Source organism: Bombina bombina, chromosome 1, assembly GCF_027579735.1.
Source record: "Bombina bombina isolate aBomBom1 chromosome 1, aBomBom1.pri, whole genome shotgun sequence".
Taxonomy (NCBI): Eukaryota; Metazoa; Chordata; class Amphibia; order Anura; family Bombinatoridae; genus Bombina; species Bombina bombina.
The window spans coordinates 302,352,882-302,366,209 of NC_069499.1; the positions used below are offsets into that span (position 1 = coordinate 302,352,882).

General features: G+C 38.1%; 1 protein-coding gene across 2 annotated transcripts in view; it reads left to right on the top strand.

Moving 5' to 3' along the window:
- Positions 1–13,328, top strand: part of HSPBAP1 (HSPB1 associated protein 1) — a 485,172-nt gene that overhangs the window by 100,133 nt on the left and 371,711 nt on the right. For both annotated transcript variants that reach the window (XM_053698076.1, XM_053698077.1), the window contains exon 2: positions 9,156–9,341. In XM_053698076.1, coding sequence (XP_053554051.1) covers positions 9,156–9,341 — 186 coding nt within the window. The remainder of the gene's footprint in view (positions 1–9,155; positions 9,342–13,328) is intronic.

Sequence of the window (13,328 nt, forward strand, 5' to 3'; positions counted from 1 at the left end):
TGTCACTGCTGCTGCAGCGTTCTGGTTTGAGTCTCTGGAAGAGGCTTTACAGGTAGCGACTCCATTGGATGACATACTTGACAAGCTTAGAGCACTTAAGCTAGCCAATTCTTTTGTTTCTGATGCCATTGTTCACTTGACTAAACTAACGGCTAAGAATTCTGGTTTTGCTATCCAGGCGCACAGAGCGCTATGGCTTAAATCATGGTCAGCTGACGTTACTTCTAAGTCTAAGCTGCTTAACATTCCCTTCAAGGGGCAGACCCTATTCGTGCCTGGTTTGAAGGAGATTATTGCTGATATCACTGGAGGAAAAGGTCATGCCCTTCCTCAGGATAGGTCCAAATCAAGGGCCAAACAGTCTAATTTTCATGCCTTTCGAAACTTCAAGGCAAGTGCGGCATCAACTTCCTCTAATGCAAATCAAGAGGCAACTTTTACTCAGTCCAAGACGGTCTGGAGATCTAACCAGACCTGGAACAAAGGTAAGCAGGCCAAAAAGCCTGCTGCTGCCTCTAAGACAGCATGAAGGAACGGTCCCCTATCCGGTAATGGATCTAGTAGGGGGCAAACTTTCGCTCTTCGCCCAGGCGTCGGCAAGAGATGTCCAGGATCCCTAGGCGTTGGAAATTATATCCCAGGGATATCTTCTGCACTTCAAGGCTTCCCCCCCAAAAGGGAGATTTCACCTTTCACAATTATCTGCAAACCAGATAAAGAGAGAGGCATTCTTACACTGTGTACAAGACCTCCTAATTATGGGAGGGATCCATCCAGTTCCAAAGGAGGAACAGGGACAGGGATTTTACTCAAATCTGTTTGTGGTTCCCAAAAAAGAGGGAACCTTCAGACCAATTTTGGATCCAAAGATCTTAAACAAATTCCTCAGAGTTCCATCATTCAAGATGGAGACTATTCGTACCATCCTACCTATGATCCAGGAGGGTCAATACATGACTACAGTGGATTTAAAGGATGCTTATCTTCACATTCCGATACACAAAGATCATCATCGGTTTCTCAGGTTTGCCTTCCTAGACAGGCATTACCAGTTTGTAGCTCTTCCCTTTGGGTTAGCTACAGCCCCAAGAATTTTTACGAAAGTTCTGGGGTCGCTTCTGGCAGTTCTAAGACATGGGGCATAGCAGTGGCCCCTTATTTAGACAACATCCTGATTCAGGCGTCAAACTTCCAAATTGCCAAGTCTCATACGGACATAGTGTTGGCATTTCTGAGGTCGCATGGGTGGAAAGTGAACGAGGAAAAGAGTTCTCTATCCCCCCTCACAAGAGTTTCCTTCCTAGGGACTCTGATAGATTCTGTAGAAATAAAAATTTACCTGACGGAGTCCAGGTTATCAAAACTTCTAAATTCCTGCCGTGTTCTTTATTCCATTCCTCGCCCTTCGGTGGCTCAGTGCATGGAAGTAATCGGCTTAATGGTAGCGGCAATGGACATAGTGCCGTTTGCACGCCTTCATCTCAGACCGCTGCAACTCTGCATGCTCAGTCAGTGGAATGGGGATTACACAGATTTGTCCCCTCTACTAAATCTGAATCAAGAGACCAGGGATTCTCTTCTCTGGTGACTATCTCGGGTCCATCTGTCCAAAGGTATGACCTTTCGCAGGCCAGATTGGACAATTGTAACGACAGATGCCAGCCTTCTAGGTTGGGGTGCAGTCTGGAACTCCCTGAAGACTCAGGGATCGTGGACTCAGGAGGAGTCACTCCTTCCAATAAATATTCTGGAACTGAGAGCGATATTCAATGCTCTTCAGGCTTGACCTCAGTTAGCAACTCTGAGGTTCATCAGATTTCAGTCAGACAACATCACGACTGTGGCTTACATCAACCATCAAGGGGGAACAAGGAGTTCCCTAGCGATGTTAGAAGTCTCAAAGATAATTCGCTGGGCAGAGATTCACTCTTGCCACCTATCAGCTATCCATATCCCAGGTGTAGAGAACTGGGAGGCGGATTTTCTAAGTCGACAGACTTTTTTCCGGGGGAGTGGGAGCTCCATCCGGAGGTGTTTGCTTATGTGTTTCCACCGTTTCCTCTGCTCCCTCATCTGATTGCCAAGATCAAGCAGGAGAGAGCATCGATGATCTTGATAGCACCTGCATGGCCACGCAGGACCTGGTATGCAGATCTAGTGGACATGTCATCCTTTCCACCTTGGACTCTAACGTTAAGACAAGACCTTCTACTACAAGGTCCTTTCAATCATCCAAATCTAATTTCTCTGAGACTGACTGCCTGGAGATTGAACGCTTGATGTTATCAAAGCGTGGCTTCTCCGAGTCAGTCATTGATACCTTAATACAGGCACGAAAGCCTGTCACCAGCAAAATTTACCATAAAATATTGTGTAAATATCTTTATTGGTGTGAATCCAAGGGTTACTCATGGAGTAAGGTCAGGATATCCTTTCTCCAAGAAGGTTTGGAAAAAGGATTGTCAGCTAGTTCCTTAAAGGGACAGATTTCTGCCCTGTCTATTCTTTTGCACAAGCGTCTGGCAGATGTTCCAGACGTTCAGGCATTTTGTCAGGCTTTAGTTATAATCAAGCCTGTGTTTAAACATGTTGCTCCACCATGGAGCTTAAATCTGGTTCTTAAGGTTCTTCAAGGAGTTCCGTTTGAACCTCTTCATTCCATAGATATCAAACTTTTATCTTGGAAAGTTCTGTTTTTGGTAGCTATTTCCTCGGCTCGTAGAGTCTCCGAGTTATCTGCTTTACAATGTGATTCTCCTTATCTGATCTTCCATGCGGATAAGGTAGTCCTGCGTACCAAACCTGGGTTTTTACCTAAGGTGGTATCTAATAAGAATATCAATCAAGAGATTGTTGTTCCATCTTTGTGTCCTAATCCTTCTTCAAAGAAGGAACGTCTATTACACAATCTGGACGTGGTTCGTGCTTTAAAGTTTTACTTACAAGCTACTAAAGATTTTCGTCAAACATCTGCTTGTTTGTTGTTTACTCTGGACAGAGGAGAGGTCAAAAGGCTTCGGCAACCTCTCTTTCTTTTTGGCTAAGAAGCATAATCCGCTTAGCCTATGAGACTGCTGGCCAGCAGCCTCCAGAAAGGATTACAGCTCATTCTACTAGAGCTGTGGCTTCCACATGGGCCTTCAAAAATGAGGCTTCTGTTGAACAGATTTGCAAGGCGGCGACTTGGTCTTCGCTTCATACTTTTTCAAAATTCTTCAAATTTGATACTTTTGCTTCTTCTGAGGCTATTTTTGGGAGAAAGGTTTTACAGGCAGTGGTACCTTCCGTTTAAGTACCTGCCTTGTCCCTCCCTTCATCCGTGTACTTTAGCTTTGGTATTGGTATCCCACAAGTAATGGATGATCCGTGGACTGGATACACCTTACAAGAGAAAACATAATTTATGCTTACCTGATAAATGTATTTCTCTTGCGGTGTATCCAGTCCACGGCCCGCCCTGTCATTTTAAGGCAGGTATTTTTTAATTTTAAACTACAGTCACCACTGCACCCTATGGTTTCTCCTTTCTCTGCTTGTTTTCGGTCGAATGACTGGATATGGCAGTTAGGGGAGGAGCTTTATAGACAGCTCTGCTGTGGGTGTCCTCTTGCAACTTCCTGTTGGGAATGAGAATATCCCACAAGTAATGGATGATCCGTGGACTGGATACACCACAAGAGAAATAAATTTATCAGGTAAGCATAAATTATGTTTTTAGCTAGGTACAATAGCTATTAAATAGTTAATAACTATTTAATAGCTACCTAGTTAAAATAATTACAAAATTACCTGTAAAATAAATCCTAACCTAAGTAACAAATACACCTAACACTATACTATCATTAAATAAATTACCTACAATTAGCTAAATTAAAATACAATAAATAAACTATTCTATAATACAAAAAACCCCCCACTAAATTACAAAAAATAAAAAAGAATTACAAGAAGTTTAAACTAATTACACCTAATCTAAGCCCCCTAATAAAATAAAAAATCCCCCCAAAATAAAAAAATGCCCTACCCTATTCTAAACTACCAAAATAATCAGCTCTATTACCAGCCCTTAAAAGGGCTTTTTGCGGGGCATTGCCCCAAAGTAATCAGCTCTTTTACCTGAAAATAAAAATACAATACCCCCCCGACATTGCAACCCACCACCCACATACCCCTACTCTAACCCACCCAAACCCCCCTTAAGAAAACCTATCGCTAACCCCCTGAAGATCTCCCTACCTTGAGTCGTCTTCACCCAACCGGGCCGAAATCTTCATCCATGGTGCGCAGAGGAGGTCCTTGATCCGGTAGAAGTCTTCATCCAAGCGGGGCAAGAAGAGGTCCTCCATCCGGTAGAAGTGTTCATCCAGGCGGCGTCTTCAATCTTCATCCATCCGGGGCGGAGCCAATCAGATTTTTTCTACCTTAATTCCGATTGGCTGATAGAATTCTATCAGCCAATCGGAATTGAAGGGACGCCATCTTGGATGACGTTCCTTAAAGGAACCTTCATTCGTCGGGAAGTCGTTGGTTGAAGAGGATGGCTCCGTGTCGGCTCCTTTGAAGATGGCTCCGCTCCGGATGGATAAAGATTGAAGACGCTGCCTGGATGAACACTTCTACCGGATGGAGGACGTCTTCTTGCCCCGCTTGGATGAAGACTTCTACCGGATCAAGGACCTCCTTTGCGCACCTTGGATGAAGAATTTGGCTCGGCTGGGTGAAGACGACTCAAGGTAGGGAGATCTTTAGGGGGTTAGCGATAGGTTTTCTTAAGGGGGTTTGGGTGGGTTAGAGTAGGGGTATGTGGGTGGTGGGTTGCAATGTTGGGGGGGGTATTGTATTTTTATTTTAAGGTAAAAGAGCTGATTACTTTGGGGCAATGCCCCACAAAAAGCCCTTTTAAGGACTGGTAATAGAGCTGATTACTTTGGTAGTTTAGAATAGGGTAGGGCATTTTTTTATTTTGGGGGGATTTTTTATTTTATTAGGGGCTTAGATTAGGTGTAATTAGTTTAAACTTCTTGTAATTCTTTTTTATTTTTTGTAATTTAGTGTTTGTTTTTTTGTATTATAGAATAGTTTATTGTATTGTATTTTAATTTAGCTAATTGTAGGTAATTAATTTAATTAATTTAATGATAGTGTAGTGTTAGGTGTATTTATTTTACAGGTAATTTTGTAATTATTTTAACTAGGTAGCTATTAAATAGTTATTAACTATTTAATAGCTATTGTACCTAGTTAAAATAAATACAAAGTTGCCTGTAAAATAAATATAAATCCTATAATAGCTACAATGGAATTATTAGTTATATTGTAGCTATATTAGGGTTTATTTGATAGGTAAGTATTTAGTTTTAAATAGGATTAATTTAGTTAATTTTAGGAATATTATTTTGTTTCATTTAAATTATATTTATGTTAGGGGATGTTAAGGTTAGAGTTAGGTTTAGGGGTTAATAGCTTTATTATAGTAGCGGCGACAGTGCGGGTGGGAGATTAGGGGTGCAATTTGACAAGCCCAAAAATCTTAATTATAGCGCAGTTAACGCTCAAGTGGGAGCATAAATTAGCGCTCCACTTGTAATCTGGCCCTTTCTTGGTAATTCTAAGCTCATGGTTGTAAACTAAAGCAAGTTGTATGACAAAGCCAGCGTTCATTCAGTGACAGACCGGAGTTCACCCACTTGCAGGCTGCCACTGCATTTATTTTGTCAGGTTTTATGGACATGTCTTTTTACGTCTTTACTTAATCAGCGGGTGCTTTAGAGGGATTTTTTTCCTTGTGTTCTATCGATCATTGAGTCATCCTCTTTATAGCTTGTTGGAAGACACTAAAGGATTTATACTTTATTACTTAAAACAGTTATCCAAAATCAGTTACTTTTTAAAAGGCTTTCTTAGTAAATCATCCAAACAGTGCTATTAACACAGTCTCTGTGAGGATAGTAAACTTTGTAGGCTGAAAGAGGGGACTTCTTTGTTTTCTTTTTTTATGTGATTTCCCTGCTGGGATTTTATTGTAAAACTACAATTTATTACAGTTTGGAACAAATCATTTTGACATTTCCAGTGAGGTGTTTGAATGCCAAAACAGCAGAAAAGCCAAGAATATTTTTTCCCATATACATACTGCCATTATACACAAGTTTGTGTAGTCATTTCTTTAGTACCATGGACAGGGAGTACTGTCGTTATGCACAAGTTTGTGCAGTCATCTCTTCAGCACCATGGACAGGGAATACAATATATATCTTTTTGAAAAATATTAGTGCTTTAGAATGTTCTAAGCACCATTGAAAGCAATGCATATAAAAACTAAGCTATTTAACCATTTAAAATATTTTTGTATTAATAATTAACTTTTTGGTATACCAGTTATGGTGCAGTGACTATTAAAATAGGCAACTAGCTGTAACACATTTTTAATAATATTTAAATTCAATAAAAGATAGTTTTTTGGTGGGGAAACAATTGTAATAGTATCAGCAGTAATATCAGTTTATATGTTTTTTGTTGTTTTTTTTAAAGACCAATAGTTTAACATAAGGATTCACATTTCAACATGATTTCAGTTTGATCTTTCAATTATTTTGTTTTAACAAAAAGTGAGGACTGGAGTATAGTGTAATCCTGTTCACTCAGATTAGCAAATGAAGCCCCACCCTTTACAATGTTTTGTATTCTCTGCTGTGTTGTGTAGCATCTTGACGATTTTTTCGCTACCTACAGCGCTTTCTAAAGGCTTGTATCAAAAAAAAAAAATCACACTTAAAGTCTAAGTGCAAAAGTGTAAGAGTGAAAAGTATCTTAAAGGGATAGTTAATAGTAAACTTTTATGATTCAATCAGAGCATGTCATTTTAAACAACTTTCCAATTTATTCCTATGATCTAATTTCCTATGTGAATGTTCACTTACATGGTTAAGAGCAGTTCGATTCTTAATAGGATTTACAGCACTTGCTAACTGTCATGGCTAGATAAGCATATTTTATTTAGCTATCCCAGTGCTGGCCGTTCTTTTACATTATATTTAGCAATATGGGTAGGAGAGAAGATATTGTGCAATGCTCTTTTAAAAGATTTAAAACAAAAGGACTTTCTCTTCCTAGGTTTATGATCTTCATTAGTAACTCCTTTTGCAAAAGCTTACCCATATCTCTCAATGCTCTGTTTTCACGTTTTGCCACGGCTATGTCGCTTTCTTTAGGGTGTTGCTATCTTATGCTGTTGCATTTCATCCGTATTTAAAGGGACATGCCACCCACATTTTTTCTTTTATGATTTAGCAAGAGAATGCAATTTTAAACATCTTTCTAATTTACTTATATTATCTAATTTGTTTTATTCTCTTGATATTCTTTGATGAAAAGCATATCTAGATATGCTCACTAGCTGCTGATTGGTTGCTGCACATAGAAGCATCGTGTGATTGGCTCACCATGTGCATTGCTTTTTCTTCAACTAAGGATATTTAAAAAATAAAACAAAATAAATAATGGAAGTAAATTGTAATGTTGTTTAAATTTCTATTCTCTATCTGAATCATGAAAGAAAGATTTTGGGTTTAGTGGCCCTTTAAAGGGTTAGGGTTCTATATTGTGTTACCACAGTGCAGAAAACTGTACTCGTAAACTGAATTTGGTGCAAATGAATACATTTGTTTAAAGGGACAAACAGCTGCAATAAGAAAATCCTGTAATGCATATTAAAGCATTTTCTTATTGCACTATTGCTTGCCTATAACTGTATTTCTCCCAGGTAAAGGGGAAAAATGTGTCGTTAAAGTCAGCTCAAGACCAACAACGTACTACAGATCCGGAGCTAACAAAGTCACTGAGCCTATCAATCGTGATGTGCGTAGCCTACAGTCACAGGCCGTGTACAATTCAGGATTTGCAGTGTATTTGCTGGTTTCAGTGTTAGCTTTTTTTAACCACTTTGTACAAGCAATAGTGTAGTAAGAAAATCTTCCAGCACATTACACCATTGTATTATTATTATTATTATTCCATTATGTCCCTTTAAAGTAACATCAAAATAATAATGCAAAAAATATTTTGTTTGTGCTATTCTATTTCTATATTAACATATTTTGATGTAACTTATATGAATAAACCACATACTAAAATAAATGTAAATGTTTACGATTTAATAAATAGCCAATAAAGATAATAAACTGGTAATCCTCGCCCGAATCTGAAAGAATAGCACTTGCACAATTGAAGCTCTGCAATGTATTGCATGGTAGTCGACAAGATAAAAGGAACAGTGTACTGTAAAATATGCGATAATTACCCAGCCATTACAAGTGGCTGTTTATTGCTACCGCATACTCAAGGTAGCAATTAACACTTATAAAATTAACCGGAGATCAGATCTCTGTTTAATTTTATAAATGTCCACAAAATGCCCCCAAACTTAAGTGTAATATATTTTATTAAAAAATAAAGATAGCAGCATCTTTATTTTGTAATAAAATAACTGCAAAAAGCAGTTTCTAGGGATTTAAAGTTGGCGGCTGTGAAGTGAAAAGTGCCTTTACATTGTAGTCTATAGGAACTGTGTGTTCCCATTTAATATATATGTATATGATTATATACATAATATTACATATATATTTATGTGTTAATATGTGTAAATACACATATTAACACATAAATATAAATGTATATAATCATATATATTTACATATGCTGCCCATCGCTGCACGACTTACCCCCTTCGCTGCGCTAGTTTTGATACTGTGTATGGCGGCAACAGAACAAGGCTCCTTTTGGAACCTATGTATGCTGGTATTACTCAGTGGAGTGCTAATATCGTTTTTTGCTAAATCGATATTTAACGCTCCACTTGTAATTTGGCCCATAGTGTATCAAACTGTTTACCAATAACTTCTTCTTTTACCTTTATTTTGTCATTTTAAAGTACCTTTTGTCTGAAAGCTTCACTTATACTGAACATTTAAATACTGCTGGCTATACTTATATACTATTGGCTATAGTTAACAAGAGGTAGCAGCAGAAATAAACATCTCATTTAGTGTGTGGGAGAGAAATTGGCATTCCTGCACCAGTATTAAATACAATGAACTTAGTAGCTTGCCTGAGTACATTGTCCCTTTAACTATGTCTTTTCTCTTTTTTTTCTGCAGTACCGACCTTAAAACCATTTACACCTCAGGAAGCCAAAGACATTATTCAGAGTCTGAATCATCCAGCTGTGTTCAGCAATATGGTTTCTGACTGGCCAGCATTACACTGGAAGACCAGCTTTCTGTCCTGTGTTCTAGAAGAGGTCCTCCTCCGGTTCAGAATTGGGAGGAAGAAAACCAGTACAGGTAACGCGTTCGTCCAAGTTGTAGAATTATGGCCCTAAATCGAAACAGTACCAACTATTTAACTGTTCAACTAGCCCAGAGGTAGAAGAATAGCCCAAAATGTTTGACTTTACTTTGAAGCTAAGCTGGCTTGTGAAACCTAAAGGGAAATCAAAATTAAACTTGCATGATTCAGATTTTTAGGGGCCTCTTAAAGGTCAGAACGTTTCAGCTGTGTCTTTAGCAGCTTGGTTTAAAGCTTTAATTCATATGGGTTATTTGGTTACAGGAAAACTCCCCCTGAGCGTATTACTGCTCATTACACTAGAGTAGTTGCCACTTCTTGGCCCTTTTGTAATGAGGCTTCTATTGATCAGATTTGGAAGGCAGCTGATTGGACTACTTTGCACACTTTTTCTAATTTGTATAACTTTGATGTGTGTGCTTCTTCTGAGGCTGCTTCTGGCAGGAATGTTTTGCGGGATGTAGTGCCTGATTAGTAACGTCCTGCCTTCACTGTTTGTCCCCCCATGTCATGGTGATCTCATGGACTTCACTGCTTGGGTATAGATTCCCACATATGAGGAAATAAAACAGAATGTATGCTTAATTGATCAATTCATTTCTTTTTGTTCAGGTGGTAGCAGTAGTTGTTTTGCACTTATGCTCCGCCTCATCTTTTCTGTTTTCCTCATCTACTTGGCTATCTGTATGACTAAGGATCATGAGAAGTGGGAGGGATTTAAAACTTTGGTGTGTTGGGGTGTATTTTGTCTCCTCCTAGTGGCTAGGTTGGGAATTACCACACATGATGACTCATGGACTCTTACCATCATAAAACAAATTAATTTATCAGGTAAGCATACATTTTGTTTTCCTCCCAGTTTCAGTTATGCAGTTTAATGTGGCCATACTGAAAAAATCCTCTAAAACTATAACAAATATATTTATTTCAGATTCAGGTGAGACTATAGTTGGTTTCTTATAAACCATTTCTTACTTATATTTTTTTTTATATTATTTTATTGAGCTTTTCAAATCGTACAATATATATTAAGATTTTAAGTACAATTTAGCTTAGGAGACCAGTTACAGTAAGTTAGAGACACTGAACCCAAATTTTTTCTTTTGTGATTCAGATAGAGCATGACATTTTAAGCAACTTTCTAATTTACTCCTATTATCAAATTTTCTTCATTCTCTTTGTATCTTTATTTGAAATGCAAGAATGTAAGTTTAGATGCCAGCCCATTTTTGGTGAACAACCTGGGTTGTTCTTGCTGATTGGTGGATAAATTCATCCACCAATAAAAGAGTCCTGAACCAAAAAAGAAGCTTAGATGCCTTCTTTTTCAAATAAAGATAGCAAGTGAACGGAGAAAAATTGATAACAGGAGTAAATTAGAAAGTTGCTTAAAATTGCATGCTTTATCTGAATCACGAAAGAAAAAATGTGGGTTCAGTGTCCCTTTAATGAAACAGAATTCACAAATAAGAGCATATTACACGATAATCCATGTGGTATCTGACTAAATATATAGCTTAATATCAAACATAATAACAATGTATTAGCCTGTCTCCTGCATGTAGACAAATCAAAATGTAGGAATTACAATCCACCATCAAAGTAAATATCAGGAATAGTAAATGAACTATCAGTCTACATCTACAGCATAGTTTGGGATCTAAAAGTGATACCTCATTTTCTCTAGCATATGTTCCTCTTTGGTCATAGGTGGTCACTCTTGGACCTGGTACTCTAATGAAACAGTATAGAGGAATTAGTGGATAAGATGGTCACTCTTGGGCCTTAGCACTTATATAAATATAAAGAATGGGATAATTGTGAATATTAACTAGCAAAGATACAGTACAGGAAAAAAAATAATCTGCATTATAAACTTAAACATAAAGAGGAGTTAGCATTATTGTCCCTTCAGTCTACCTCGACTAGATGGTAGGCCCATATCAACTTTCATAGCTCTATTAAATATGAACATTTGCATTATATGTGCTTATTACTACTTTCAAGTAGTGTAAATACTAACACCAAAGGAGCAGGGTAGACCAAATGGACTCTCTTGATATATTGGCGCATAGGGCAATAATGTAAGTGCCATGTTCAAATCTGGAAGCCAATTAACAGTGAAGTGCAGGACAGAGCTAGGCGTAGAATCGTTTCTCAAGACTAGTTGGATGTAAATAACGTCATACAAGAAGATTGCTGCTAGCTATAATTTTAGAGTATCCAGAACCTACCTCGAAAATCTAATATATGTGCATATAAAAAGGTATTCACAATGTAATTTATATGTGGTTCGATCGGAAGATATGCCATACATAATAGCTGATAATCGGCTGAAGGTAGCAATTGGACGAGACGTGTAAGTGCAGCATGCTTATAGTGGGGTTAATGTCAACCTGCTATAATCTGCACTTCCCTACTAGCCTGATCTTTTTTATGAGTGTATAAGGACCCAATAGATTATATAATATATAGTGGGTGGAAGTAGCTGACTCAGAATATTATTCAGTGTTTAGTATTTGTGGGGTTACCATAGACTTCAGTATTTATATATATATATGAGGGTCACGTTAGGATTTAAACAGATTTCAGACTGGCTGTCATCAATTAAGTAAATCCTGTACATGTAAATACTAGATAGAACACATACAAGTGCACACAATTAACCACAACTGACTGGGAGAACATTATAAGCTGTCCTTGTTCTGGACCAGTGCTTTCCAAACTGTGTGTCGTGACACATTAGTGTGTCATCAGCAGTGTGTAGGTGTGTCCCTGCTTCAAAACAAATTTTTTGGAATTTAACTTTTTTTGGTTTTAGACTTTCTGCCTGCCTGCCTGCTACGCATATCACGTAGTTGACACCTAGTGGGTCACAGATCATCTTAACCTATTGGCGCAGCTCAGCGGGAACTGAAACTATTCCCATTGGCGGCTTTGGCAGCACATTTTCTCTTGACTGCATTTTCTCTTGACTGCACGTGTAGTCTCCACAATCAGAGTCAGTCAGTGAGTGAAAGTGTGGGACAGAAGTGCTCCAAAAGAAATGAAGCCTACCTTACAAATTTTGTGTAGACAATTTTATTTTTGGCCTTGATAGTACTATGTTGTAAAGTGATAGTACTATGTTGTTAAGTGATCAATATTACTGTTAAATTAACAGTAATATTGATCACTTAACAACATAGTACTATCACTTTACAACATAGTACTGTACTATCAAGGCAAAAATAAAAAAATTGTCTACACAAAATTTGTAAGGTAGGCTTCATTTCTTTTGGAGCGCTTCTGTGCCACACTTCCTTTCTTTGCACACTTTTCTTGGATCATTTCTTAGGAATCAATGATCCCCTATAGGAACAGATAGCAATATACCTTACAGCTAGCACTCACACCACTCCCCTTCTTTTTCTTGTCAGTCAGTGAGTGGGACAGCAGTGTGTTTGCAGAGCGGGTAGTAGTCAGTCAGACTCGCAGACCTCTGAGGGTGGCAGCTTAAACGCTGAGCTGTAGTCAGAAGTCAAAGTGTTTTGAGTTTTTTGCAGCTAGCTCCCAGTAGTGCATTGCTGCTCCTGCTCTTGATATATGGATAGGAAGTGGAAGCTTAAAAATGCTTGATGATGAAGTCATAGTAGGTAGCTATTGGTGTTATTAAACTTTTTTTTTAATTCTTGCACATACATACTGTTACTTGTAAATACATTTTGTTATTATATCATTTATTTATGTGTCCATATCTCTTAAAACAAGTTAGTTTAACCTCCTGTTTGCTAGCACAACTGAATTACTGTGTCGTGAAATAATGTAGGTCTAAAATGTGTGTCGCCAACATGAAAAGTTTGGAAAGCACTATTCTAGCCTAACAAGTTCTCACCAGGTTCTATTAATTGCCTCCATCATCCGATCCCAGTTTTGAGTATGATTTTGTGCAGGGATCTATGGCTGCTATTGTCTATCCAGGTACAGTCAATGATGAGTCTCTA